We start from the raw sequence: 27,448 nt of genomic DNA on the forward strand, positions 1-27,448 counted from the left end.
TCTCTGGCCGCAGCCCGGGAAGGGCACCCCTCCTTAACTCACAGCTGACCCAGGCTCGATACAGCAGCCAGTGAGACCCAGTGCGTCTGGCCCTCTGGGTGCCGAGAAATTGTGAGGCAAGGGGTCAGGCCCCTCTCCGCGGGGACAGTGAGCAGCTTCTTGATGCCCCTCCCAGGAGCCCTGCCCTCCAGGTCTGGAGCCCCTCTTCAGCACTTCCACCTCATGGCTCTTGGGTTGGCCAGAGCTCTGTGCAGTGAAATCTAAATAGTTCCACAACATCACCATGTTTTAATGGGATGAGCTGGGAGACAGCGAACTCCATCTGCCACACACATGCCGCTGAGCGTGGCTCTTGGCAGAGTTCTGTACTAACCAGGCACCTGGCTTCTAAGCTTTTTGGGGGTGGGCAAAGGGAGCCGTTTCTAGATTCTGTCATGCCTCTGGATGACAAGAGGGACGGTGGCCCGGGCTTATCAGCAATGTAACCAGTGCACGGTGCATGCAGAATGGAGTCCCTTCCTGAAAGTAGTCCCCTCTAGGATACTGCAGACTCATGATTTACAAGGACAGATCTTTTCCTCTGTCGAAGCTGGGGAAAAAAAATACATTTACAGAATCACATAAACCTCTGACCATTTATGGTATCCCCATTTTCTGTATCTCTGGATTCAAGAGCTCAGTCCTGGACTTAGAAGGTCACTGAATGTTTGGGTCATGAGGTGGACATACAGTGACACACACTGGTCTTGTTCTCTACCTATCACAGAGAAACTCCAGTAAAAAGACCTCCTAAAAAAATGTCAGGGAGATGGGTACAGTGGCGCATGCTGGTAATCCCAGTGGCTGGGGAGGCTGAGACAGGAAGAAGGCAAGTTCAAAGCCAGCCTCAGCAACTTAGTGAATTAGTCCTACGCAACTCAGCAAGACCCTGTCTCTAAATAAAATATAAAAGAGGGCTGAGGATGAAGCTCAGAGCTTAAGCACCCCTGGGTGCAATTCCTAGTACCTAAAAAACAAAACAAGTCAGGCAACTGAGAAAACAGATTTGTGTAAAATGGATTAATATCAAATTCAATTATCACACACTGTTGAAACTATGCTCAAGGTCAACAAATTTCTCTAAATTCACCATTTAGGAATATGTTCTTTGAGGAATGCTATTTAAAGTTTATGTAATGCAGTACCAGCCTGAGAAACAGCCCTCATCCTATAAAAAAGGGGGAGGGGGAAGGTCTTATCCCAAACTCATCAAATGACATAAAAATGTTAAGGTGACTTTTTGGTTTTGGTATCTGTTATCCAGAAAGTTGTTATAAATACCTTATCTATAGTCTGTCTCCATATATAATAAAATGCTATATAATCTATTTTAATCACCCACATGAGGTTATAAAAACAAAGAAGAGTCACACTGCCTGAATACACTGTAGTCCTGGGGCTGAAGGCCTTGTCTTTCCAGGGGTCCCTGCAGATCACATTTCTTCAATGCCTAGGATTTGCTGTGGATAGTACCTGCCTTGACCCCAGCGATTTAACAGCCACTCACCAAAAGACATCACTGTTTTACAACAGGAACAACACAGAGGTATGACCAAAGCCATTTTATTTTTTCCTACACAAATTTTAAAATACTTTAATGGAAAACACTGAGTACCCATCATGTCATCCTGAATGCCGCAGCACCTCGGCTTCTACACACGTGGCAGCCGGGTCAAGGCCCAGCTAGCAGCATACACTTCTTCATGGTCCTTCAGTAGTTTTGCATGTATAGAACCTCCCGTTTTGCTTTAGCAAACAGCAACATGATTTAAAATTCTCACAGTTCCTGTATGACACCTAAAATCCAGTCCTATATTTATTAATAGAGTTAGAAAAATAAAAGCCTTAAAAATTTCATGGTATGAGTTCATGTATTAATCACATAATCTCTTTAACATAAGATTATTTTTAAGACTCGTTTACATAACAACCTCTGGTTTAATTTGAAAGACGTGACTTGAAATCTAGTGAGATCGTTAGGTCAATGTACATGTATGTCATTTACCTGACTTAATTTTTACTGGCTGGGGAGAGTTAATTCCCACTGTCCACTGGATGAATGACTTAAATATTAATAAATACACTACAGTATTTACAAGCATTCTCACATACTCTGACACTGACTGGAAAGTCAAGCCACAGGAGGGAAGATTTCCTGACAACGTGACCTCATGGCAAATGGGACAAAAGGAAGCAGCACTCAGGGATGAGAGGAGGATGAGACGAGGGTGACCGTTCAGATGTGCACAGTGTTCAAAACGCGCTGGATGACACTGAGGCCAGCATGCTTCTTGTTGGTGTAGAAGTCAGAGGGGCCCAGTGGGCAGTCAGGACAGAGGAAGGTGCAGAGGGAGGGCATGCCAGGAGCCTAGGGGTAAGAGTCAGCCTGAGGAAGATACCTCCTGCAGCCTGCAGGGGGCGGCACACATCCCAGGGCTAATTCAGAATCCTTCTTGGCAGCCCAGGTGATGCCTACTGGTTTTGGTGGTTTCAACCACATGCCATCCATCTGACCTCTGTGCACTTGGCCAAACCCATCCCTGCTGCTGAAGAATCTACACCCTCACAGCCTGCTAAGGGGTGACCGTGATGCCCGGTCATCCCATATGAGTAAGTGAAGGGACAAGGGGTTTAACCAGGTCACTGCTTTGTGAACAGGAGTAAAATCCTCGTCCTGGGCTTTGTTTCTTGTGTTGCACACACAGTAACTAGTTACTGCCCTGCATGCGAGTGCACACTGTGTGAACTCCATCTCCGTCCCTTGCTCTCCTTGGGACCTGCCTGGTAGCTGCTTCAGAAGCTCACACCCAGGGCCACCAAAGCAGGTGGCCCCACCTAACTGTCTGGAATGTGAAGTTCAGAGTCTCTTGGAAAATTGCATAAGCAAGCTTCCCTGGCGTGATTTCTAAAGCTCTTTAAAAAAAGACTTGAACATGGCTGAAGCAGCCAGCAGCATGTTCTGGGGACCCGCTTTCACAAGCAGCACAGATCAACTGTTAACATGTATTATTTAGTCAACTGTTAAAGTTTATTTCATAAGTATCAGTAATTTAAAGCCATTTACTAAATTGTAAATTTCAATCCTTTAAAAACTACTACCAGAGCAGTTCTGAGGTATTACTGTTAACTTAATATGGAAATGTGGCTTGAAATGTGACTGCCGTGCCCGCAGCTCCCTAGGCTGCTGGGGTGTGACCACAGACGCGATCTACAGCTTTCAGGAAATTACTGTGCACGTGCATTAAGTGATTTTCTGAACGTTAATGCTGATTTGGTTGGCTGGTCACTTCTAAGCATACCAAAATCATAAAGGCTGGCCCACAGAGGGCCCTGGAACTGGGAAACCACCCTCCAGGCCTCCTTCATCCAAACCCCAGCCTGCACTCAAGTTATCTACCAGGAAATCAGTGCAAAAAGCATCCAAAAATCTTGCCTGTCAGCAGGTTAATTTTCATATAATTTTAAAAGAGCTAGACATTTTTCTTTCAAAATTCATTTATAAAAATAAATTTCAGTTTGAGACCTTAGGTACCAAATTGTAGCTTAATTTAGTTGTGATGGCTGCACTATAAAGTCATGAAAAACGCAGCTGAAAATGCTGAGCCCCAGCTCCTCCTCCTGGCACCCTCTGTGGTCACAGCCACTCCAGGGCTGACCAAATACCCTCAGCTGCTTGAGAACAGTTTAGCCTTCCTCTGTCCTGAAACTCCCACAGAACTGTCATTCTCAGATCCTCATGACGACACCCAGTAACTGAAATACCCTCGTGATGGGGAAGGAGGCCTGTCACAGGCTCAGCAACACCGATGCAGGCGCCAGGACAACGTGGCCACCTCGAGGCCCCGCTCCCTCAGATGCTCTGCACTACAGTGCCGGCACAAACCTGAACCTTGGAACAATGACGATTTCAGTCAGCTGGACGGCATCAGCAAGTCCCTCAGGTGTTGTGCTGAGACGATGGACAGCCTGGCCCGCCATCACCAGGCACCCTGGACAGGCACACTGTCAGGTGGAACTGCCAACGTGCCTTCCTGCGCACAGCCCTGCTGCCATCTCTGTTGGACTGACTACTTGCGGAGCAGCTTCTGCCTCACCAGGATCACTGGAGGGGCGGCAAGGAACTGGACTCAGCAAGGTTCCGGCCACCACATCCACACACACAAAGCAAATTCCAGAATACTGTTCTCTCAGGGCCAATGAGCAGGTGGCTGGCCTTTCCTATTACCAGTCGAGGGAACTCAGCGTAGAGCCTGTGGGACAAGGTGATGCAGCAGGAGTCTGGTCCACTGCAAACTTAAGCCTGTTTAGTCAAACCATGGAAAGGAGCGGCCCGGTCAGCATCCTCGGACATGGCTGCCCCAACTCTGCACACTGAAGCCAGTGGAAGGCACGGCTCAGATCTCACTGATAGTCCTCTCTGAGGGACAGTACTCCGAGGGGCCAGGAGAGGACACATAGAAGGATTGTGTTTTCCTTTTTAACCGGGCTCTTTTGTTGGCCAGCACCAGGCTGCGCCGGCTGGAGCTGATGATTTCCGAGATGAACTTCTTGCAGTCCACACACACCTCCATGGTGCTCCAGTCCTCCATGAGCTCCTTGGGAAAGTGCGGCTCTTCATCCGACCTGTCCACAGACTTAGACTTTGAGGAGAACCTGGGAAAAACCAGAACCACTCAATATTCTTACTTATTTTTCCACTGTAGTACTGAGGACATTGGTAAAAAGCAACTATTGTTGCCAGAACATGGGCTGGGGAGTGGCCTAATCAGGTCCTTCCAGAGAGGAACTTCTCACTGGAAACAGATTTAAAAATATTTTTCAGTGAAGAAACCGGGAAACATGTTTCATTAAGAAGGAACAGAAATAGCTGGGCACACACCTGTCACCCCAGCAACTCTGGGGACTGAGGCAGGAGGGCTGCGTGTTCAAAGCCAGCCTCAGCAACTCAGCAAGGTCCTAAGCAGCTCAGTGAGACCCTGTCTCTAAAAACATTATTAAAAAATGGCTGAGGAAGTGGCTCAGTGGTTAAGTGCCCCTGAGCTCAATCCCTAACACACCAAAAAAAAAAAAAATATATATATATATATATATGTGTGTATATATATATATATGTACGTATGTATTATAGAGGAGGAGGAAAGAAAAGAAAGAAAGAAAACAGAGAACAGAGCCTCCCAGGTATCTGCTGGTTACCACACACATACAGGTGGATTTTAACAGCCAAATGACACAAGGGTGCACGCTGCTCTAGCACCCTACTAGATTTAGAAGAATAACTTCTTCCCAAGGGTGTGGGGACCCTGTGTCGTGAGCACAGGACATTGGTAAATGGTGCACGGGGGTCAGATTATGGGAAACTGAAGCACATTTATCTTCATCCCATGACACATTCTGAAAAATTGTCTTTGATCAGTTCTCCTGTCATTTGTGTATTTGTCAATATGCCACCCCTCTCCCATCTTTACATTTGGGTGACTGGTAACTTAGATTCCAGAGTTAACTTGGTGTTAACTAGACCAACATCATCACAGACATTTTGGCCATGTTTGCGGGACCAGCTATTCATTTACTTTTTTTTTGTACTGGGGATTGAACCCACAAGTGCTTAACCACTGAGCCACATGCCCAGCCCTTTCTATTTTTTATTTTGAGATAGAGTCTCGCTAAGTCGCCCAGGCTGGCCTTCAATTTGCCATCTTTCTGCCAGTAGGCCTGTGCCCACCTCTAAGCCTATCTTTGTCCTGCCACCATATGACCAGAGTTGGCCTTCTTCCTTCCATTTTTCTTTTCTTTTTTTTTTTTTTGGCCCAGAGGGTGCCAGGGATTGAACTCAGGGGCACTTAACCACTGAGCCATATCCTCAGCCCTATTTATATTTTACTTAGAGGAAAAGTCTCACTGCGTTGCTTAGCACCTCCTTTTTTGCTGAGGCTGGCTTTGAATTCGCTATCCTCCTGCTTCAGCCTCCCAAGCCACTGGGATGACAGGTGTGCCACTGCGCCCGGCTCCTTCCATTTTTCTTTTAAGACGAGCACTAACCTTGCCCTGCCCTGAATCCAAAATGACTGAGACTTGGGTGAGTTTTTTCCTTTTAAATTGCCAGCTTTGGGCACAGAGCTTTATTTCATAGTTAAGTGACCCAGGACTGTTTCAGACTCTTGTAGCACAGGAATGAACAGATTTATTTATTTTTTTCCCCCAAACTTAGGTAGGGAATAAGGATTAGAGTGTTACGTGCAAATTTTCATTCCACTGACAATAGTTTTAAAGATGACTTTTTTCTTAAATATTTGGGTTTTTTAGTTGTAGTTGGACACAATACCTCATTTCACTTATTTATTTTTATGTGGTGCTGAGGATGGAACCCAGGGTCTCACACATGCGAGGTGAGTGCTCTACGGCTGAGCCCCAGCCCCAGCCCATAAAGATGACTTTTAAAAGATGTAATAAAGCAGTTATTTCAAAAGTAGGAAAAATAATAGATTACATTATTAGAGTAGCTAGCCATTGTCCCCCCAAAGGTAACTTTGGAGATTTGGGACTCATGTGGAAGTCCAAAACTATTAAAACTGAAGCCAACACATACCCCTGGAGCACAACACCCCTCACCTGGCGATGCTGCGCAGTGGCCGCTGGTGGCTTGCCGGGGGCTTTTCTGACCTGGTAGTACTGTCCCCTCTTTGTAAGGTGGAAGGTCCCAGAGAGAAGATGGGTAGAGTGGAGTATGGCTTGGAGGGCAGCCGCATCTGTCACCCCAAATAAAACAGCGTGAGCGGTGCTGAGGCGGCAGGCAGTAAGCCGCCTCGGTCCAACTCAACCAGTGAAGCTTACCTTTTTGCAGCACTGTGAGCACACGGGCCTGCAGACAAAACCAGAAATATCAGTTGATGTACAACAGATGAGGCCATGAGCTACCAAGCTCGTGGCCAGCCCGTCTACCAGAACCTAACAAGTTGATGGTGTGGATGCCAAAGTGGCACCTGGAATGCTGAACTCCTACTTTGTCTTTCATAAAAGGACCAATTGATACCTCTTTGGAAGTTTTTTATCAGTCTACCCTGAATCTCATGGCAACCATACCTGCTTTTCTTTTTTCTTTTCCCATTCCTCCATGACATAGTATTAGAATTATCTTGCTTATGTAAAAGAAATAATGAGCCAACAGTTTCCCAGTTCAATACCAAGTCACTGTCTAGCCTACCCTTCATGGGAAACAGATGATTCTAACTGGCAGGGATGGCACAAGGGACCAGGGCAGAAGGGGCCGTTCCTAATATCCTGGGCCAAGAACGCAGAAACAGTGGAGGTGATGGTCATTTCTTTCATGACTGCTGATCTGATCTTTTCATCAATTCCAGGTTACCTTACCTCTTACAGAACTGGCAGGTGTAAGACCAGGTGAAGAAGGAAAACCTCCGGGTTCGGCAACAGAAGCAGAGCTAAAAAACACAAAATCAGAGAAAAGAAGCAGGGTTGACAGCTGCCCCGACAGCCCCGCCGGCTTGGCAGGTTTCATAGACAGGAGGGGAATCCAGAAGGCCTGTGGTCCTGGCAGGGCTTTACCCAGCTGCCGCAGGACGATACTGAAACACTCCCCTGCTCTTAGGCATTTCTGTACAGACCCTTTCCAAGTCTAGTGACTAACACAGTTATGAAGGCGGGTCACTATCTTTGTGGTGGTCTTTAAACCTTCCAGATTTTTACTTCCAAGGAGGGAACAAAGACCCCTCCTCTGCAGGAGAGGCAGAACAGGACCGTCACAAGAGCATGGATCTTGCCCTTGAATGCCCAGGTTCTGAGCCCTGCGGCCAGCAGCCAGGCCTGCCAGGCCAGGAGCCGAGCCTGGACCTGGTGTCCTCCTGCCCTCCAGCTGGCCACCTGCAGCAGCACTACCTTTCCTTTCTTCAGGGCAGTGTAGATGTCCTTGTACTGCTGGTACTTCTCCAGCTCTGCCTTCACCAGCACCTGGCGGATGTGCATCACCTCCTCCACCGTCAGGGCGAGGCATTCCACGGGGAAGCAGAACTCCTCCTGAAATTCAGGGTGCCAGTGAGCAGGAGCTCCCACCCACCCAGCATTGCAAGATCCCCTTCCGATCAGACACCTTGTTAGTAGCATCAGAGAGGAAAAGAGGTTTCCCATGATCACTGGGACAGAGCTGGCTTGCTCTGGGGACCACAAGGTTCCAAGTGCACTGAGACTATAGGTGGCTGACGGGACCATGCAAAGCCCTGGAGCCACGGAAAGGTCCACAGTCAAAGCCTCTCATTTACTCGAGCATTTTGACTCAAGTTATTCTATTCCATCGAGCACAGCTGTGTTTTTATGCTTGAAATCTTCAAATAAATTTTGTTCTTCTAAGCCAATTTTATGTCAGTTTTCTCCTAAAATTAGGCAAGGATACTATTATTTTGGGAGCATTTTATACTAACAGATAAAAGAGCAAATCTGTAACATTGGTCCTATTTTTGTAACTGGTTTGTGGTACCCAGAATAGCCAAAAGATGGTGGTTAGTACTTTATATTACAAGCATTATTTAGTGATCAGTTACATCAGCACACTTGAAAAAAATCCTTGTGAACAGAGGCTGGGAGGCCGGCCTGCAAGGCCACTTCTCTGGGCTGCCCCACAGGCCTCCACGTTTTTTCAACAACTGTGAGCCGCAGTCAGCACCAGGAAGACTGCAGAAACTCCAAAGGCTTTCGTCTCCTGTTAACAGTCTCCCTGCAATCAGCACGGAAGATGCTGATGTAACCGATCCCTCCGCTCTCCATCCGGCCCTGCTTGATTGGCGGATCTAAGGGAAAGACGGACTGGTCTGGGGCACTGGGCCCTGCCGGGCTTCAAGGGGCCATTGTGGTGCAGTGACACTGAAACTGAATGTCCTCAGGACAGCACATCAGGATTCACTCCCACACAGCCAGCACTGCTCAAGGCATTCTGCAGCCCCAGGAGCCAAGAGAGCTGTGCCTGAATGCAGTCAGTTTACAGAGTACTAGCCTCCGGTTCGGTCTTTCAAATCAGAGAGGAACAAAAGTAAATCTAGGTTACAAACTTGACAAACATTAGCATTTACTAAAAAAAGTACTTTGAGAACTACTGCTTCCTACTAAAACTCAATACAAAATCATCTCTGTTCAAGCAAACTTAAGAAAGATTAAATCAGCTTAAAAATGCTTTGGAAAAAGCCCTCGATTGAATTTTTAATGTGAGGAGCTCATTAGTATTTGGAGGGCATGGTTTGTTCAGAAAACACTGCATCATTTGCTCAAAGATGCCCAAAACGCTCATTAGGGGGGAAAAAAAATCACCCTTCAGAGTTTTCTTTCTCTGAGAGCAGCTCACAGAGACGATAGGATAAAATGGACATGTTCAATTATCCACTGTGGTTCGCTCTGCCCTGGGAAGAGAGTGGGGCCAAGTGGGAACAGTGAGTGCCTTTGAAGGTCAGGCATTGAAACTGCAGTAAACAAGCAGAGCTGGTTCGACACAGCTAGCGGTGGCCCTACTCGGCTTCATCATATTTCAGAAGTTTTCTGCAGTCATTCCTATTCATCAGTGGTGAGCGTGAGCATGGGACCTCGCTGCTGGCTGAGTCTATGATAAATTTGCTAAGCTACAGCAAAATAATGTGTGGATCTAGTAAGTAACCGGGTAGTCACTCCTAAGTCTGTCCCCTAGCACAGTGCCACATAACACTCATCCCTGTGCAGGAAGACACTCAGCAGTGCCAGTTTCATTGACTTCACAACCAGCATACCTGGGCTACTACACATTTCAGGTAGACAGCAACTCCTTTTTATTTGTGGTGACATGGTACCACACACAATTCACCTGACAGCTTGTGTTGCCCTCTCTTTAATCATAAAAGGGCTTAGTCAAGTGTACCTTCGACTTCCTGCTTTGAACCATCTGCAAATCCAGTGCTTCATATGAATCATAGATTTCTGTTTCTTTTTTTTTTTCTTTTTTATTTCAAGCAGACTACCCTTCGGTAAAATAATATCTATCAGGTAAAATGCTAATGTTTTAATTCTGGAGCCTTCCCAAGGACAACAAAACTTTAATGCAACACGAAATAAAATGACAGATAGTTACTAGAAAAGTTCCCCACCCCCCAATTGAGAGAAACAGTAATTTGACATACCCAACATCAAATTAAACTTTACAGACCTTGCTGAGCGGCTACTGCTCCAAAATGTGAAGAGCAGCAGGGGTTTAAGGGTGAGAGAGAGCTGCCCATAGGGATATTGCTTTGTCACTCCTGCAGGGGGCATTGAGCTCACTTGATGGCTAGATGTGGGCAAGTGGATAAGGGCTGGAGCCAGCACCATTCTGTCCCCTTACTTCTCTGTACTTCAACATGACCCTCAAATTTAGGAAAGTCCAATAATCTACTACACGGACAGACATGCCTCAGAACTTAACCTGTGTGCATGTCATTAAGATCGCAAAACTTTTATTGAATATTCTTGTCCTATTTAACTATACGAAAGGGGGCAAAGTTAGGCAGCAGAGATCAGAGTGTAAAACTCTAGTTACTGAGCCACAGAAATGGGAAGAGACTTCTTTTCTATAATGTTCTTGATTAGCAAAAACGTCACACATAAGTAGCAGATACCTGAAAACTATCCAAAATAACCACCAATTTTCAAGCTTTTATATATCAAAGGGAGGCAACTTTAAATAAATAAGAATAGCAACTATTAAGTTTAGTTAGGCTAACCATTTTTAGAATTAAACCATAAAGGCCAGAGTGAATCCTCGTGTTGCCTAAAGCACTACCTGGTTTTTGTGCGGGGATCTCTCTGTTGGGAGGCTGGTCATAAAATGCTGACTGGCAGGATTGGGAGGCACTGAAGGCCACCCTGCACCTGACCATACTCTGCCCAAACCAGGTCTAAAATAGAAAAAGGCTGAGATCTGACAAGAGGAAAGTGTGCATTCACATTTGAGGTCTCTTTTCTATTCCAAGACGAGTAATAAAAAAATAGCAGCTGCTGGGTCACCCTGAGGGGGAGCCTTGAGAAGCCAGGACCTGGGGGTTCAGTGGCACCTGCTCTTGCTGCTGTCTTTAAATTATGAAGGCTCAAATACCAGTAAAATGTGTCCTTCTGTGAGAAAAAGCTCCAAAAAAAAATGCAATGACATGCAGATTTAAAAATTTTAAAATAACCACATCAATACAAAGAAAGTGAAAGTCTCTCTCCACAGGGAAGCACCACCCTGCCCACCACAGTGCAGCTTATGACAGGTGCCGCCCCAGGTGGCCGCAACACCTTCACAGTGGGCGGAGCCCCAGCGCTGCCTGGGAATGGGAGGCTGCTGAGCCCCCCCAGGTCCTGAGCAAACTCTTCTGGCTGCAGGGGAGGCCCCTGGAGGAATGCAGCTGGGACCTCCCAGGAAGGGGCACTGCCCCTGCCAAAGACTTGCTCCAAGAGAAAAATGTCCAATAGGCTCTCTAATCCCTGCTGCATTTTGAGTTTGTTGTCCTTTCCCCTCTGGAATGAGATCATGGCACGACCTACGCATCCTACACAAGCTTGGAATCAAGGACCAGAAGCAAAGTGCCCAGGCTGTTAATTCTTGCGGAGGACAGGAGCTGAGGCATCACCCTCAGAGAAATGGAAATTCCCACACCGGCAGAGAGAGGCCAACCTTGGAGGAGGTCCACCTGCTGGTAAAAGCTCTCTCACACAGATAGTACACAGCCCCTGCCACCCCAAACACAGCCGCTTCAAGAGGATGGGAGCTGAGAAGAGAAGCTGTGTGTAGGGTAGAGAAAAGCGGCCGGAAAGGTGTCCGGGGCCACGCGCTGCTCATCCCAGGAACCTGAACAACAGAAGGGAGAAGACAGTGGCAGGGATGACAGGAGAAATGATACACCACCGAACCTAAAAAACAGCAGCTGCAGATCATGAAAGAAAAACAAAACAAGAAGCACCAGAGGATGGTGGTGAGGTCCCCGCTGACGCCTGCGCACATAGGCCTATGGCCAGGAACCAGCCAAGAGCTGGGTGGAGGTTTTCAGCTCACACGGCAAAGCCGTGAAAAGGGTTTTCCTAACTGGGTGGTCCTGTGAGCACTGAGTCTCCCACATGGGGCTTGTGGGGATGCAGGACAGGCCACCGCTTCCTCTGCCAAGAAAGCCCTGGAGTGAACACAAGGCACACAGCCACCCACTCAAGAAGGTCCTGAAAGACTCTCTCCTTTCACCTGGATGGGCAACCGCCCCTAGTCACTGGACCAAATGATGGGAAAATGACACCTGAACCTCCTGTGGGAAGGGAGGAAGTACGATAAAGTAAAACTATCAATGCCAGAGCATTCCGGCCACTTCCAGCCGAGGGCTTCACACACACAGTGATTCCTTGTTTTCTAAAATGCAGACACAATTTTAAACTGATGACCATACTTTGAGAAAAGGTCCCAATCAAGCTAGAGTGAACTGCTACAGAAGTATGATTCTGTGGATTTCCCAAGATAAGCTGCTAGTGGGAAGTCTCTGCCTGGAGCTGGAAGTTCCTCTGCCTTAGCTGGTGGACCAGGAGGGGCCGAGGATGTCCTCCAGGCTGCACATGCCCTCCCTGTCCTCCAACCTGCATGCCCTCTGCGTCAGCAGAGCTACTCTCCTGCTGCCTGTCCCTCAGGCCCTTCTCAGTGCCTGCAAAAGAAGTTTGTCTTGATCTCCTTCTTACCCTCAAAGGAACAGCCCACAGCAAGACCAAGTACACAGGAGCCCTTGTTGGGCTGAGGGTCCTGGTACTTCTCTTATTAGGTGGAACTACTTTTAGTTGCTCTGTAATTCCTTTAGTTTGAGTCTAACCCCAGGGCAAAGAAAAGAATATCCTAATTATCAGACCAGCCAAACATCCCAGAGAACTCCTGCTTATGTGTTTAGGTTGTGACAATAACTGATCATGTTACTGAGAGTCTGGACTTCATTTATTTTTTGGTACCAGGGATTGAACCCAGGAGTGTTCAACTACTAAGCCATGTTCCCAGCGCCACCCCTCCCCCTTTTATTGTTTTTAATTTTGAGAAAGGGTCTTGCTAAGTTGCACAGGGCCTTGCTAAGCTGCTGAGGCTGGCCTTGAACTTGCCATCCTCCTGCCTCAGCCGCAGAGCCACCGAGATTACACCCCTGCACTTGGCAAAAGTCTGGATTTAAGGTTTGAATTATGGCCAGAGTTCTGCTTCTCTGCTGAGGAGCACAGCAAGGCTACATCTGATCCAACAGCAGTGCTTCGTGCTTATTTGGAGGTTAGGGGAGCCTCCTGAGGAATAACCATAACATCGTTTGTTCTTTCACTGCATTGTTTGAAAATAGAGAAGACTGATTCCACTTCAGCTTTCATGTCAGCTCTCAGCTCTGCTCAAACTCCCTGTGTTCACAATGACCACTCTCCCCCCTACCCTGAGGGACATCTGCTGCTGCTTCACTGAAAACTTTCACGTCCATCACAGCCCCAAAGTGGGGGTAAGGATATGGTGGTGATTTTTATTCTGAGTACTTGGAAAAACATTAGATATTAGGTTGTGGGTAGAAAACTGAAGTCTTACATGCCACCCCATGTAAGGGGGCTAAAAAGAATCTACACAGGCCTCCTTTGGCTGGCTGATCTATTAATTTTTCCTGGCAGGCACTAACATGCTGTCCCATGTCCTGAGAAGTGAGTAGCCACTATGTGAACCAGATAATCAGGCAGACATGGTGGTGCACACTTGCAATGCCAGCTACTTGGGGGTCAGAGGCAGGAGGATCTCAAGTTTAACACCAGCCTGGGCAACACAGTGAGACCCTGTCTCAAAATAAAAATCAGAAGGCCCAGAGATGTAGCTCAGAGATAGAGCACACTTGGGTTGGATCCCCGGTCATACAACCGAAACAAACAAACCTGGATGCTCTGGAAAATAGCAGAAACTGTTAACCAATCCAAATAGCAGCTTTGGCCCAATATCACAGAACATACTAGAAAACAATGTACAATGGTTATACATGGGTCAAAATTCTCCTAGCCCTTCTGTTCCAATACAATCCTCTACTGTGGTCAGATTTTGCTAAGAATTTTTAGATTAGCCTTTAACAATTTTAAATGAATTAATGTCCTTTGAAAGAAAGCATTTCCTTAGTAATAATACACTGATAAATATTCTGGGGATTTCACTCAGGTTGGCGCCTATTTTCTTCACATACAGAGTAAGTTACTTGGAATTCACTTTAACCTTTGGGAAGTTTTTCTCCTTATCATTTTGGAAGAAAGCCACTGACTCCAGGTCTCTGGGGGGCTGGGAGCCGGTACTCACCAGGGAGCGGGAGCTCTGCCGGGTTGGGGGCAGGAACTGCCTCACATTGGTGGGCGTCTCCTTCTCGATGGAGTGCCGGCGCTGGGGCGGCTGCCGCCGCTCGGGCTGTGGGGTGGACGACATGGGCAGGAACTCTGGGGGCTCTGCAGGCGAACCCAACAAAGGACTCTCTTACAGAACAGAAATCTTAGGCCTTGACTTTCCGACGGAGAGCCCAGTCAATGTGATAGCACCGCGTTCCAGGAGAGACTGCAGGCCAGTGGTGGCCAGATTAAGGGGGACCCCAAGGGACTCCCAGCCAAGTGGCAAGGAGAAGGAAAACCTGTTCTGAACACTCCGTCAAATTCACATGAGGAAGCACAGCACAGCACACTCCTGGATCTAGTCTTACAATTTACATCTCCGGCATTATTTTAAAAACATGCAAAAATATATATTCTGTATAGCCAAAAAAGCTCCCAAACCATCCCAGAATTCTTAAGTGCATCCTCTTTCTTTTTACATTCTCCCTTATAAAGATAGAATATGAAAACCTTTTGTACTACATGTTTATTCAGATATTTTATTCTTAGGTTTAAATTTTATTTAAATTGCAAACAAAAAACAAAAAAAATTAGGCTTGATGTTAACATTGTAGCCTCTGCTCCTCTGCCTAGTAGTATTTTGGGAAAGGGCGTGAAAGAACTTTTCAAGTCTGAATGGTGCTGGATTCACCCTTTGAAAGCACAAGGAGAACATTAGAAATAAATCATCCTGACAGTCTGATTGAGTACCCCCTCCTGCTCTACTGCAAAGGAGGGCCGCTTCAGCCAGTGGGTGGATCAGCAGGGCCAAAAGAGTCAAAGGAGACCCACCAACTTGCACTGTCCCCTTATGAGACAGCAGTCGAGAAAGATGCAGAAATCCCTCCTGTGGCTGAACTGGGTCCCTTATGCTGGGCCTCACCAAATACTAATTACACATAGAAACCCAAACCACTTCCTGATTTTTTTTTTAAATAATCTTTTTAAGTAACTGAAATGATATGTAAAGAATTTTAACCACTAAGCTCTCTGGTATACAAGAAGTCAAAAGACTCTTAATATGTAATTAGCTTTCAGTTCTTTATAATAATCTTATGGGTAAAAGATTACTAAAAGCCTTTAGAAATCAATACCTTCATTTAGGTACCTGTGTTCCGAATCTACTGCCTGTAGATTCTATGTTCAGAATCTACTAAATTCTCCTATGATATCTTCTGGAAGCCCGTTCACGTGCATGAATGAAGGTGGGTGTGTGTGTGTGTGTGTGTGTGTGTCCCAGAAGGGACAAATATCATTATTTAGGGCTTACTGCTCAAATTCAGATGAGGTAATTAATCTAAGACAGGCACACCCCTCGAGGACTTACTTCCGACATTATCTGTCACACTCAAACGTGCCCCACCTGCTCCACATTAGAACTGAGGCCAGCGACCAGGGCAGCTAAGAAAGTAGCCAGGTGTTCCTGCTTGTGATGGTGAGACTCAGGGTTGGGGCTTTACATCCCGAAGGTCACAGGGAGCTCTGGGCTCCTTAGTCTGGGCCATGTGTGCCCTGGGTACTCACTCTTCCTCACGCACGTGGCCTCCAGCGCTGGGTCCTCGAGGAAGGAGGGAGATGCACTGCTGCCGCTGGACGACCTGGGCAGAGTCTCCTCCTGAGGAAGGGAGAGGTCCTGCCCGTCAGCACTCCCAGGCTGCTAAGAACACACGACTCCCAACGGCTCCACATCACAACTCAAAGGTTCAAAGCAGGGAAGACACCCAGAGGGCCTGAGTTAGACAGCTCTGGGTGTGTGTCCCAGGTCGGGCCCACTGAGTGGCATGGGGCAAATATTTCAGCTCCACCACTGGTGAGGGGGCATGACACCTCTTTTCCACAATGTTACTGGAAGGACTGAAAGGCACACTCAAGAATATCGAACCCAAGTACTCGATGGTGAGCCCCATGGGCAGATGCTGGGTCGTCCTGCTCACTGCTGTGTGCTTAGTAGCAAACTCATGACTTAGTAATAATAATGAGTAAATATTAGCTGAAGGAATGGATGAAAGTAAACATTTACCGAGCGTCATAAGTCTAGAAAAATGCCTACGGTGCACCAAGTAAAATTCAAATTCCTGTTACCACTGAGAAGGGACCTTAATTGGCTTTAATGCAAACCTTAATAAGGTACCATATTTATCCAAGAAATATTTTCTACTTTGTGACAGAAAATACACATTAACTAAAAAACAACTAAATTTCACTATAATATCTATGAACTACCACTAAATATTTTAAATACAGAAGGAAGAATATTAGGTAAATCTGCTCATCCATGACTTTGTGAGGTAGTGAAAATTCCCTTTGACCTTCCCAGCTCAGGTGACTTTAAGAATTAGTCAGTTACCAAACAGGGGCCTCCCCTGAAACTTCATGCTGAAATCATCAGTTTCAACTTAGTTACAAGGCAAAAAATCTGGTCCAAGATCAGGAGAAGGAGAAAGGCCACAAAGGGAGGCAGAGAGCACCTGCAGGTTTTAGCAGTGTTTTCCCTATTCCTGGGACAGGCCAGGAAGAGCAGCCAAACAGTGAAGGTTACACCCCATCCACATGTGCCACAGGCCACAGCAACCGGGACATGCAGCCAGCCTTCAGAGAGGACTCCTGCTTATGGAGCTCAAAAGAGGACAGCAGCCAAAAGCACGTCATAGGAAAAGAAAAAAAGGAGCGAGGAGCAGCACCTCCCTGCAATGTCCTGCACAAGACTACACGATGGAGACCTGGAGAACCCTCCCTGGCCCCACGCACTCCCGCCCACCTTCCGCAGGAATTTTTCTGCAGTAGTGGGAATTGTTCCTTTCCAAGCCCTTTTTATTTTCATTTCTAAATTTTGATACAGGGTGTTGATAAATTGCTGAAGATGGCCTCGAACTTGGAATCCTCCTGTCTCAGCCTCTGGAGCAGCTGGTATGACAGGCTTGCGCTGCTGTGCCCAGCTAACAATGTGTTTGAAGTCCAATTTTACATGCTGTTACCTCGGTTAGTGTCAAGAGAGAAACAGATCACATTTCTTTATTTACAGGCAGAACCTAATTATAAAGCCAAACTTTGTCTCTTGAAGATATTACCATCCTTATTTTTTAAAGAAAACTGGGGGGGGGGGGGAGCTTTCTAAATAAAGACTGTCAGAGTGAAGTCTTTTTTAAGCAAGCAAAGAGATCAATAGTCTTATTACCATAAATGCTAAAATTTCAAAGAAAACTAACCAATGTGAGAAAGTGGGGGAAGTGGGCTCACTGCCTGCAATGGCCCCCTTCGGCTTGGCCCCTCCTCCACTGTTCTGTATTGAAGGAGAAGAGCTGTGGAGGGGTCTCTGTGGAGGGGGGTTCTTTTTCTTTTTTCTTTCCACACTTTTTATTGGTGCATTATAGTTGTACATAATGATGGGATCTGTTGTTACATGCACACAATGTAACCACACAGTTTGGCCAATACTCTGCCCAGCACTTCCACGTGTGTGTGTGTGTGTGTGGGGGGACTCCTTTTCTTTCCTTCATACCTAATTCTAGGTGAAGTCCTATAAAACCTCACAGCCAGCTTTCCCTACCATTGCTCCCAATCTTTAAAACAGCTACTCAATATCTGATAGTCTTGAAAGCACTTTAAGGAAGCAAAATAAAGTTAATCAGGAGCCTTCGTGGTACCCTAGAGCGCCAGCTCTGCTCCAGGAAGTCAGCAGGGCAGGGCAAGATCCACCCCTTTCCTAACCATCCGGAGTGAGGGGCTGGAGGAATACCCTTCACTGCCCCTAGCAGGTCAGAGTGTCAACTCAAAGTAAGCATCTTTCCTGAATTCTACTTTTCAAAGTAATACTAAAAATGTGCAGATATGGTTCTAGGGGAATAAATATTTCAGTTCAGGTAAATTTAAAGGTAACATTCTGATTTTTTCCTTAATAATGCTTGATACTTTTCTTTCACTTTTGTAGACACAAGGAAGATAAGAGTGAGAAAGGAGCACATTCAGAGCAGGATCTGTGCTACTCAGAAGCTGCATTCTCTATTTAAAATGCATTCGCTCAAAATTAAAGAGCAACACAAGAAAACTGCATGCATAATGTATTCATTTTTAAGTGTTTTTGCAAAAAGGAAATAACCAAGGTTTGGTGATAGAATCTGATGTCCTCATTATGGACATATAATAAATTAAAATGTTAGAATTCTTAACCTCTTGCAATGCTAGGGATAGAACACAGGGCCTTGGGTATGCTAGGAAGTGCTATACTACTGAGCTACATCCCAGTCCTTAAAAAGGATTGTTTTAAATTTAAATGGCTCCCCAGAAGTTGCTGATGGTCCTCTATTCCCCTTCCCCCATATGCCCATGACAAGAAGCTGCACTCAAACTTCTGACTGCTTGACAACTAACCTTCTTCAGGATAAGCTACTGCTTCAGGGGGCCACCAAAGCCCAAGGTCCCAGGCTAGACTTTGGGAGCAGGAGCTGTGCATGTGGGCATGTGTGTGCACCTGCTTGTGGTTGTCCCATGTCTGTTTCTGTTGAGTAGCCAAACCTGCTGCCTGTCTCTGCCTGTTCTGATGGGTCTCTGGCATCTCTAGAACACCAGTCTCCTCTGCCTGGCCTGCTTTCTTCAGTCAGCTTGAGTTGCTGATCCCAGGGACTCATCTGACACTCAGGTCTTCTCTAGTTCAGAACTTCACTGTAAGACAGCCTACGGCATGGCTCTGCTCCTAGGGTGGCACTGATCCTGCCTGTGGGTCCCTAACTCACGGTTGTAGGAATGAAAATCTTCCTTTTCCTGGAAAAAGGCCCAGAGCATCTTTGCTTAGCTTTCTCACTGCAATTCTGGTACAGCAACAATCGAACCTTTGAGGAGCGTTGTTAACATAGGTTAGCAGCAGTTATCAGAGCTAAACCAGAGACCCCACAGCTCCATTTCAAGGAACTGATGCAAGGCCTGGCAGGGAGGTGGAATTAAACGGAAGTTCACTAAAATTGTGCATGGCTTTTGTGACTGGTCTCTACCTTCATCAAAGGCTGTTTTCTCATGGAAAAGTAACGATGTTGGACAAAACTTCTTAGACCCCTTCCAGTTAAAAAAAAAACTTGTTTTAAATTCAGGCCTTCGCACACACTGCTAGTTGGAACACTAGCAAGTTCATGTGGTACATGGACTTTGGAGTTATGTTTCAAATCCCTGAACTTGGGCAACCACTCTGTTTCTGGTTTTTTAAAAGTAAAAGGTGAGAGATTTATATGATCTGAAAAGGAAACATATATCCCTTTCTTTTTTGCAATATCAGGGATTGAATCCAGGGGTGCTCTACCACTGGGCTACATGCCCAGTCCTTTTTATTTTTTTGATTTTAACACAGGGTTTCATTAAGTTGAGTAGGGTGATATTCAACTAGCAATCCTCCTGCCTCAGCCTCCTGGTCGCTGGGATTACAGGCAAGTGCCACCATGCCTGAGTCCTTATTTCTTAAATAAGGATTAAGTTACTTAATAAGGTCTTTGTGAAGATGAGTTAATTGATATCTAAAATCTAGCTTAGAGTTAGCACAATAGATAGTGGCTATTAGAAAGGAAGGGGAGGTACTAGGGAACGAAACTGACTAAACTATGTTATGTACATGCACACACATACCACAATGATCCCCCCCCCCCGCTTTTTTTTTGTACCAGGGATTGAACTCAGTGGCACATAAACACTGAGCCACATCCCCAGCCCTTTTTTGTATTTTATTTAGAGACAGGATCTCACTGAGTTACTTAGCACCTCACTAAATTGCTAAGGCTGGCTTTGAACTTGCTGTCTTCCGGCCTCAGCCTTCTGAGCTGCTAGGATAAATAGGCATGTGCCACCACGTCCGGCTTGATTCCCAGTTTATGTATAATTATAATGTACCAATAAAGAAAGGTTAAAAAAGGAAACACAACCTTTTAAAACCAAAAAAAAAGTTGATATAATTTCCTTTAAGGAAACTGAAAATATGTAAGCTATTAAAGTGTATATTTTCATCTCCCAAATGTAGTTCTAGAAATATTCTGAAATAATATAAAAATGTAACATAAGAATGTTCACTATAATGTTGTTACTTATAATAGCAGAAAATCAGTGCTAATCTAAATGTTCTAAAATGGGGGACATGGCAAATGCTAATGATGGCATACCACTGGACATCGTAATAGCATTGTGTTTGAAAAGGACATTTAATCAGATGGTAAAATGCTCATGGTATTTTGATAAGCCAAAGACATGGGTTAGCTCTAGTTCTGGCAAAATGGCAGGTTAGACAAGCTACTTCCAAGCCCTAAGAGAGGTGTGAAGCTTCTGGCCACCACCAATGGACAAGTGGTGTCCACTAACAGTGCAAATTCCCAAGTTCAGTGTCAAGGGGGCAGAACCAGTGGGCCATGTCTGACAGCTAGAAACTCCGAAGGCACCAACCCCAACTTGAGCTAATGCTTCCTGTGATTGCAATTTGAACAGATAAAGCTACTGGGTAAGTACAAGAGAAAAAAGATTGGTTTGCCACTACTGCAAATGGATCTCTTACTTAATGAAAAAAAAAAATTGATTTTCCTTGATTAAATCACAAACTTTGGACTTTAAGAAAACGAAAAGACAAGTCAGTGTCTCACAGTTCTTTAAGTGATTAAGAGAACAGTTTTCTTTCTGCATAAAACAGTGAAGTTATCATTGATGTGCAAATAATTAATATTCTAGTTCACCAGACCATTTAATCAATAATAACATAGTAACTGATTACAAGGAACTTCAGAACAAAATAAGAATTACTTAAACAGTAAACTGTCCTTTGTGATCCTACAGACATAAGTTAGCCTCACAATCAGCAATGAGGAAACTGCTGGTGGGTGATGTCATCAACTGAAAACTGCCTCTCTAGGTGACATCCTAGACATTCAAAAGAACGTCAAGTCTCCCAGAGAAAGACACAACCATGATCAGAGTTCCCTGCGCAGGAGGTGTCCTAGTGGCCTTAAAACGGCAGGACAAAAGCTCTCTGTGGGGTAGCTGAGAAGGGCATTCATATTCAGGACAAGGTGCTTGGTTTGCAGTGTTGCTGCTTCTCCTCCAGCCATTTCCAGGGCTGCAGGATATGGGGTGGCAAACAGGTAGGGGCAGAAGTGCAGTGCTGGCCACATACGGTCACTTTTGGCACAAACACTTCCCTTAGGAGGGAAGATGAACTTCATGGTGCCCTACGAGGCCCTCATCGAGGCCAGGAAGATGGACAGTGAAGGTGGAAAGACTCTGGCCTCCACCTCCATTTCTAGTCACAGACACAGCAGCTTTCTGTAACTCTGGGGTAAGGAAAAGTTCTGATGCTTAAAGAAAGGTCTGGAAGCCTTTCCTTAAACCAGGAGGGAAGGAGCAAAATGGGGAAGAAGGTGATTAAGAGGGGGACGCAAGAAAGCAAGATCAGCCTTCTCTGAGATTTCCCTTGACTCAGCCTCTGCAGCTCTGAGTCCTGACCTAGCCTTTGCTCCTGGTGCGACTTGGCCAGGAGTTCACTAGGGAAGTCAGCAGAGCCACCACAGGCCAGAGGTGGAGCAGAGGCTCCATGGCCTCCTGTCCTGGAGCACAGGCCAGCACAAGTATGCTAGGCCCATCCAGGCTCTGGTCATCGCACAGCAGAAGGGAAGGCCCCTGCCTGTCTGCCATGTTCATCTAAGTCTAACACCCAGGTCCCACCTCCTGCCTGAGGCTGTTTCAGCCTTCCACCCTCTGAGACCACCAGACTCCCATGCATTTAGTCACACAGTCCAAAGTGCCCTCAGACACTGTGCTCAGAGAGGCTGTAAGGATTCTTGGCTGTAGATTTTCATTTGGTATTTAAATGACAAATACCTAGAGGACAAAGGCCATGGTATTTCTGCCTCCACCTCCAATACTTATTGCAGTCAAAAATATTTGACCAGAAAAAATGGAAAAAACAAGTTGGTGAAAAGGCCAAACAGAAGAGATAAAGAATATGTTAAGCAGAAAACAATAACAAAAAAATTACTAGAGAATGCAGATGAAGGCAGTGTGATGTGACATGAGACATGCCTCGTCTTCATATTTGTGGCCGTTTTTACTAGAGAGCCGAGATGAACAGAGGTCAATCTTGGTTTAGGAATGTCCTGGTATCAGAAATAACAAAAGGGGCAGGAGAATACCAACCACAGGTTAGAAAAGGCAGGATTCTTCAATGTCTTCTGCAGTTCCATACTTGTGGGGTTGCACTGGGATGCTCATATGAGTTCATGGAACTCATCAGATGGAGGATACAGGGATTAATTCCAGGTGGAGGATACCTGATTCTACTCCTCTCACCAGCTGGAAGACACTGGGATCCACTCCCCTCACCAGGCATAGCTATGGGGATCAACTCCCTTCACTGGCTGGAGGGCACAGGGATCTACTCCCTTCATGCAGTGGAGGGTGCAGGGTACACTGTCAATAAGATGAAGGGTCTCTTCCAGGTCCTGAGAACTGGGAGCCTCGGCAGGTTCCCTGTGGATAATAACCTTCACTAGTCCACACTGGAAGGAAAGCTGGTGTGAATTTCCTAGTGCACGATCCATCCAAATGAATGTCAGCTGATGATCTGGCTTTACAACAGATGACCTGCCTAGTCAGCTTCCACCACGTAACAGATCACCTAAAGCTAGCTAATGCGGAAAGACACCGTTAGGATAAGCACACTAATCTAATTCAATTAAAGGTATGTTTCCTCCACAGACACTTTATTGAAACTTTGATTACTATAAAGCCCAGATTTAAATATACTTGATTAAATATGAAGGCTTTATCTGTTTTCTTAATGTTAAAATTTGAACACTCTAAACTTTTAAAATTCTTTTCAAAAAAGTAACATAAAGCATTGCCATATATGATCCCTTTGAGTAGTCCTTCCTTACACTTAGAAACATCAATCATATTAAACTGCAGAGGAAGGGAGAGTATGCTGCCTTCCAGGCCACTAAGATTACGATCCCTGTGGCTAGTGATGAAGGTCAGAGGCCACAGGACTGTAGCTTCGACACTTCCCCTGGCAGTGCCCTCCTGTTCTGATGGCAGGGGGCTGGGTAACAGCCTGAGAGACTTGAGGTGTTAACAAAGTATCTTCTAGAAGAGACCATAAAAAAGGCTGTAGAGGCTGCCAGTGTTTGGGACCACGGCCTGGTGCATGGTTCTGGGCAGGAGGTGATGGAGGAGTCAAGCAGAGTCAGGCACAGGCCAGGGGGCAAAGGAAGGCAGCCCTGGAAGCTGTGGACAGATCCACCCAACAGAATGTTCTGCAAGAGGACCCTGACCTGCACCATCCTATGGTGGTGGCCACTAGGCCTGAAAACACAAGTGTAAATATAGGCTGGTGCAAGCGACTGGGGAGAAATAAGAGGGCAGTCGTACACACATAAGGGGCAGGGAGGGGTTTGGCAAGCAAATGAGGGGAAGGCAAAGCAGAAACCAGCTTCACCTCACGGCTGGTCTTAGAACGGGCAGCAAGACCCAGCAGCAGGCAAAGGTGCACAGGACACTGGCCAGGGTGGAGAGCGAAGGAAACGCAGGACCACTCTCAGGAGTGCTTGCTAGCTTGCTTTTTGAGTCTTGTCTGCTGACATTACTATTACAGAAAGAATCGCAATTCCGGCATTCGTATTTTAGAGGGAGAAGAATATGCAGAAAGGTTTTTCTGGTCTTTATTTTTCCCCTTCCCCAAACAAAGGGAAAGGTGGTATAAGTTTGAAAACTGCTGACTAATTTTAGCCCTATGTATAATTTAAGACTGCAGAATATTCAAATTTCAGCATTTATTCTAGAGGTGCACCACTGCACCAGCCTACTCAAATGACACTAAGGCACCTGCTGTCTCCCTCTCTGCTACCCAGGTCAACTGGAATCCTCTTCGATGGCTGGAATTCGAGAGGAGAGGAAGCAACCTCTGAAGGCCACGGCGATCTAGATAGGCCTCACCTCGGAGTCAGAGCTGTCCAGCTCGGCCAGCGTGGGGGCCTTGAGGAGCTTCTTGCGCTGTGCAGGTGCTTGCTGGGCAGCACGGGTCCCCCCAATTTCTGTCTGCGATGTCAGGCTTCCATTCAGCATAGATGGCTCCCCAACATTCTTTGGAGATTCTGGGGTAGTCACATCTGGAGGAAGAAAGAGAGAAGCTCAGCTGTGCTTAAACCATCAAGGTAGGTGGTGCTGAAAACTGGCATCAAGCAATAAGCACCTCCTGATCACTCGGGCTTGGCACAAAGGCGCCTCGCCTTTGCCCACAAACCACTATTTTCAGGGTTTAATTGTTGAGACTTGATAAAGGAAACTTCACATGTTCACATTTGTAGTTCAGAATTCAGATCTGGGAGAAATCCTACAGACTCTGACTTCTTTTTATTTTTCAGATGAAGAAACTGAGGTTCTGAGAATCTGGCTTTCCTTTACCACCTCTGAGGAGGCAGAGGTGGGCAGACGTAAGGATAGCACATGGAGCCTTACGGGCACAGTTCTAAGCTCTGTACGTGTCTTGGACACCAGGGGCTGGAGTTGTGGCTCAGAGGTAGAGCGCTTGCCTAGCACTGTGAGGCACTGGGTTCGAGCCTCAGCACCACATACAAATAAAATAAAAACATTTTTCAAAAACCCAATATACCAGTAATTCATATACCAAAAATCAATATGCCAACAAACAAAGAATCTGGGAGATGTTCCCTCTCACACATCAGATTTAAATTATTAAGGGCTCAAATTTGATGTGAAGTTAACATGACAAATAAGGAGGAGGAGGCAGCTCTCTACAGGAGCCTCCTGCCCAAGCTGCTTCCCCCTCTGTAACACAAGGACAGGGACAGATGCTGAGAGGGCGCAAGGCTGACACCACTCAAGGACACCCTGTAGGCAAGGTGGGCAACACCAGCGCCAGCATCCGTGAGCAAGTGAAGGCAGGCCCAGACTGGCACCCGAACCCCATGCCAAGCCCCTGCTCTGGGGCGCTCTCCTGGAATCCTCCCCTGCAAGTGGAATTAGTTTTCCTCACCATTTCAAGTAAAAACTTAAGTGTGGACTGAATTTAATAGCTTACTCGAAACAAGGGTACGTGAAAGTGAGGAGCAGCAGCAGTAGGTTTTTCCTCAACAAATGACACTTGTACATCTGGAGTGTAAGAGGTCAAGTTCCAGGAAACAGTCAGTAGGCAAGAGTGCTCCACTGTGCAACTCCTGGGACGCTGCCTAGGAGCCTACACAAGAGACTTGCACACTGTGCTTACTGCAAATGACACACAGCTTATGCAACGTTTATAATCTCTGCTTATTTTTGGAGACAGGATGTCAGAGAACATGCACTTCTGAACATGAAGAAAGGTTTGAACAAGCTAGAAAAAAGGATGAAAGGGTAAAATTAAAAAAAAACTCATTAGAAATTAAAAATTCAGAAGGTCTCTTCTTAGACTGATTCTATAACTGATAGTTTGAGATGTTCAAATTAAAATCTGTTAAATAATTTCCCAAATTCTGTATTTTGGTATTAATACTGAATAATATTTTGATTAAAAAAAGAAGAAAATAAACATTTATTTGCTAAAAAAAAAAGGATGAAAGGAAGAGGAAAGGGCAGAAAACAGGAGGGAGGAGGGAAGAAGGAACAGAGAAGGCAGAGCATCAGTCAGGTTTTTAATACCTAACAATACACACACTTATTTTATTATTGCCTTCCTGGGGATTAAATGGTTAGAACAAATACATAATTGATGGTGTGTGTGTGTGGGGGGTGGGTATTGAAAGAGAAAAAATAGAATGGGCGACAAGGGTTTATATAAAATATAAAGGATAAAATCATTAAATAATTCTTTTGTAAGAGATGTAGGGAGAAGTATCTTAAGTATTTTAAAAGTTTTCCAGAAAGCAAAAGAGGAAATGACTGGGCTAAATGATTAATTTCTATTCAAGAAAAAAAGTGAGAAATTTAAACAAAGTTTTATTCTACAGAATACTAACTCTATAGAATTCTAACTATATACATTTCCAAAGACTGCTCGCATTGTTTAGGAGAAAGCACTCCTAAAGCTCAGACAGGCGAGACAGGCAAGAAAGCTCTCGCCTGTCTGAGTTCTCACATTCCCACAGAGGCTCCCTCTGCTCCATGGGTGGCAAAGAGGAGGAGGAGGCCTGGGAACATGGCCAGCCTCCCAGTGCAGGATGGCCACACTTCCCACCTTGCTGCACCCCCACCACGGGTAGCGCTTAGGGGCATGAGCAGCTCAGTGGTACATATTTATGAAAACTTTGTAAAAAATATAACCACTAATCAGATCCAGGATTTTATGGATATCATTGCTTAGGACAATGAAGAGAGTCATTTAGGGTCGCTTAAAAATCTTAAACAGTACTGGAGGCACTATGTGGAGTTCAGGGACAGTGGCTGCCCTGAGCTCATTTCAATACAGGGATGTTGAGAACTGCCTAGCAGCTTCCTAACCATCTGAACACTGTTCTACGACAGCTGTCTCTTTAGCTCACTGATTGAAACTCCTGGAATCAACACCTGTTGGTATTTGGATTAAACTTTTTATTTCTTCTATGTAAGACAGCATATCTTGAGGGGAAAAATGGTGTTATATTAAAGATGTGAAATATTTAGACAGTTTTAGAAACACCTATATTAGGCGCAGAATCTAAAATGTATACTTATAATATTCAATATTTTATATAATAACTTTGTGCTGCCTTATTCTGTTTGAGGAAATGTGACTAGAATACAGGTTCTATATTTAATATATACATAGGAAAAATACTCACCTTGATTGATGCTGAGTGGACTGTTAGGAATTTCACTGAGAAATGACCTCTCTACGATGTTCTTAAGCAGCAGGATGTACTGTCTTATTCTACACTTAGATTCAAAAGTTATCATCTAGACTACAAGCTTCAAATGTTTACTCCTTAGTCTGTGCATTCTTCAACTCAGGAAATACACTCCTATCCTTAATAGAATTAGAAATGGACGAACCTTTCCTGTTTACAATCTGGGACATTTTGATTAATAGTCAAAATGCAACAATGAAAAACAT

At 45.5% G+C, this 27,448-nt stretch overlaps 1 protein-coding gene across 7 annotated transcripts in view; it reads right to left on the reverse strand.

Annotated features, from left to right (window-relative positions):
* Positions 1-1,586: 1,586 nt before the first annotated feature.
* Positions 1,587-27,448, reverse strand: part of Spire1 (spire type actin nucleation factor 1) — a 140,555-nt gene continuing 114,693 nt past the window's right edge. For 4 of the 7 annotated variants that reach the window (XM_078030468.1, XM_078030469.1, XM_078030473.1 and 1 more), the window contains 9 exons: positions 24,358-24,530; positions 15,934-16,024; positions 14,348-14,490; positions 11,699-11,872; positions 7,933-8,070; positions 7,408-7,478; positions 6,871-6,898; positions 6,649-6,785; positions 1,587-4,692 (listed from right to left, as the gene is read on the reverse strand). In XM_078030468.1, the coding sequence (XP_077886594.1) occupies positions 4,434-4,692; positions 6,649-6,785; positions 6,871-6,898; positions 7,408-7,478; positions 7,933-8,070; positions 11,699-11,872; positions 14,348-14,490; positions 15,934-16,024; positions 24,358-24,530 (1,214 nt within the window). In that variant the 3' untranslated portion in view covers positions 1,587-4,433. The remainder of the gene's footprint in view (positions 4,693-6,648; positions 6,786-6,870; positions 6,899-7,407; positions 7,479-7,932; positions 8,071-11,698; positions 11,873-14,347; positions 14,491-15,933; positions 16,025-24,357; positions 24,531-27,448) is intronic. The other 3 variants (XM_078030470.1, XM_078030471.1, XM_078030472.1) reach the window with 2 other exon arrangements.

This window comes from Ictidomys tridecemlineatus, chromosome 13 (assembly GCF_052094955.1).
Source record: "Ictidomys tridecemlineatus isolate mIctTri1 chromosome 13, mIctTri1.hap1, whole genome shotgun sequence".
In the NCBI taxonomy this organism is placed as follows: Eukaryota; Metazoa; Chordata; class Mammalia; order Rodentia; family Sciuridae; genus Ictidomys; species Ictidomys tridecemlineatus.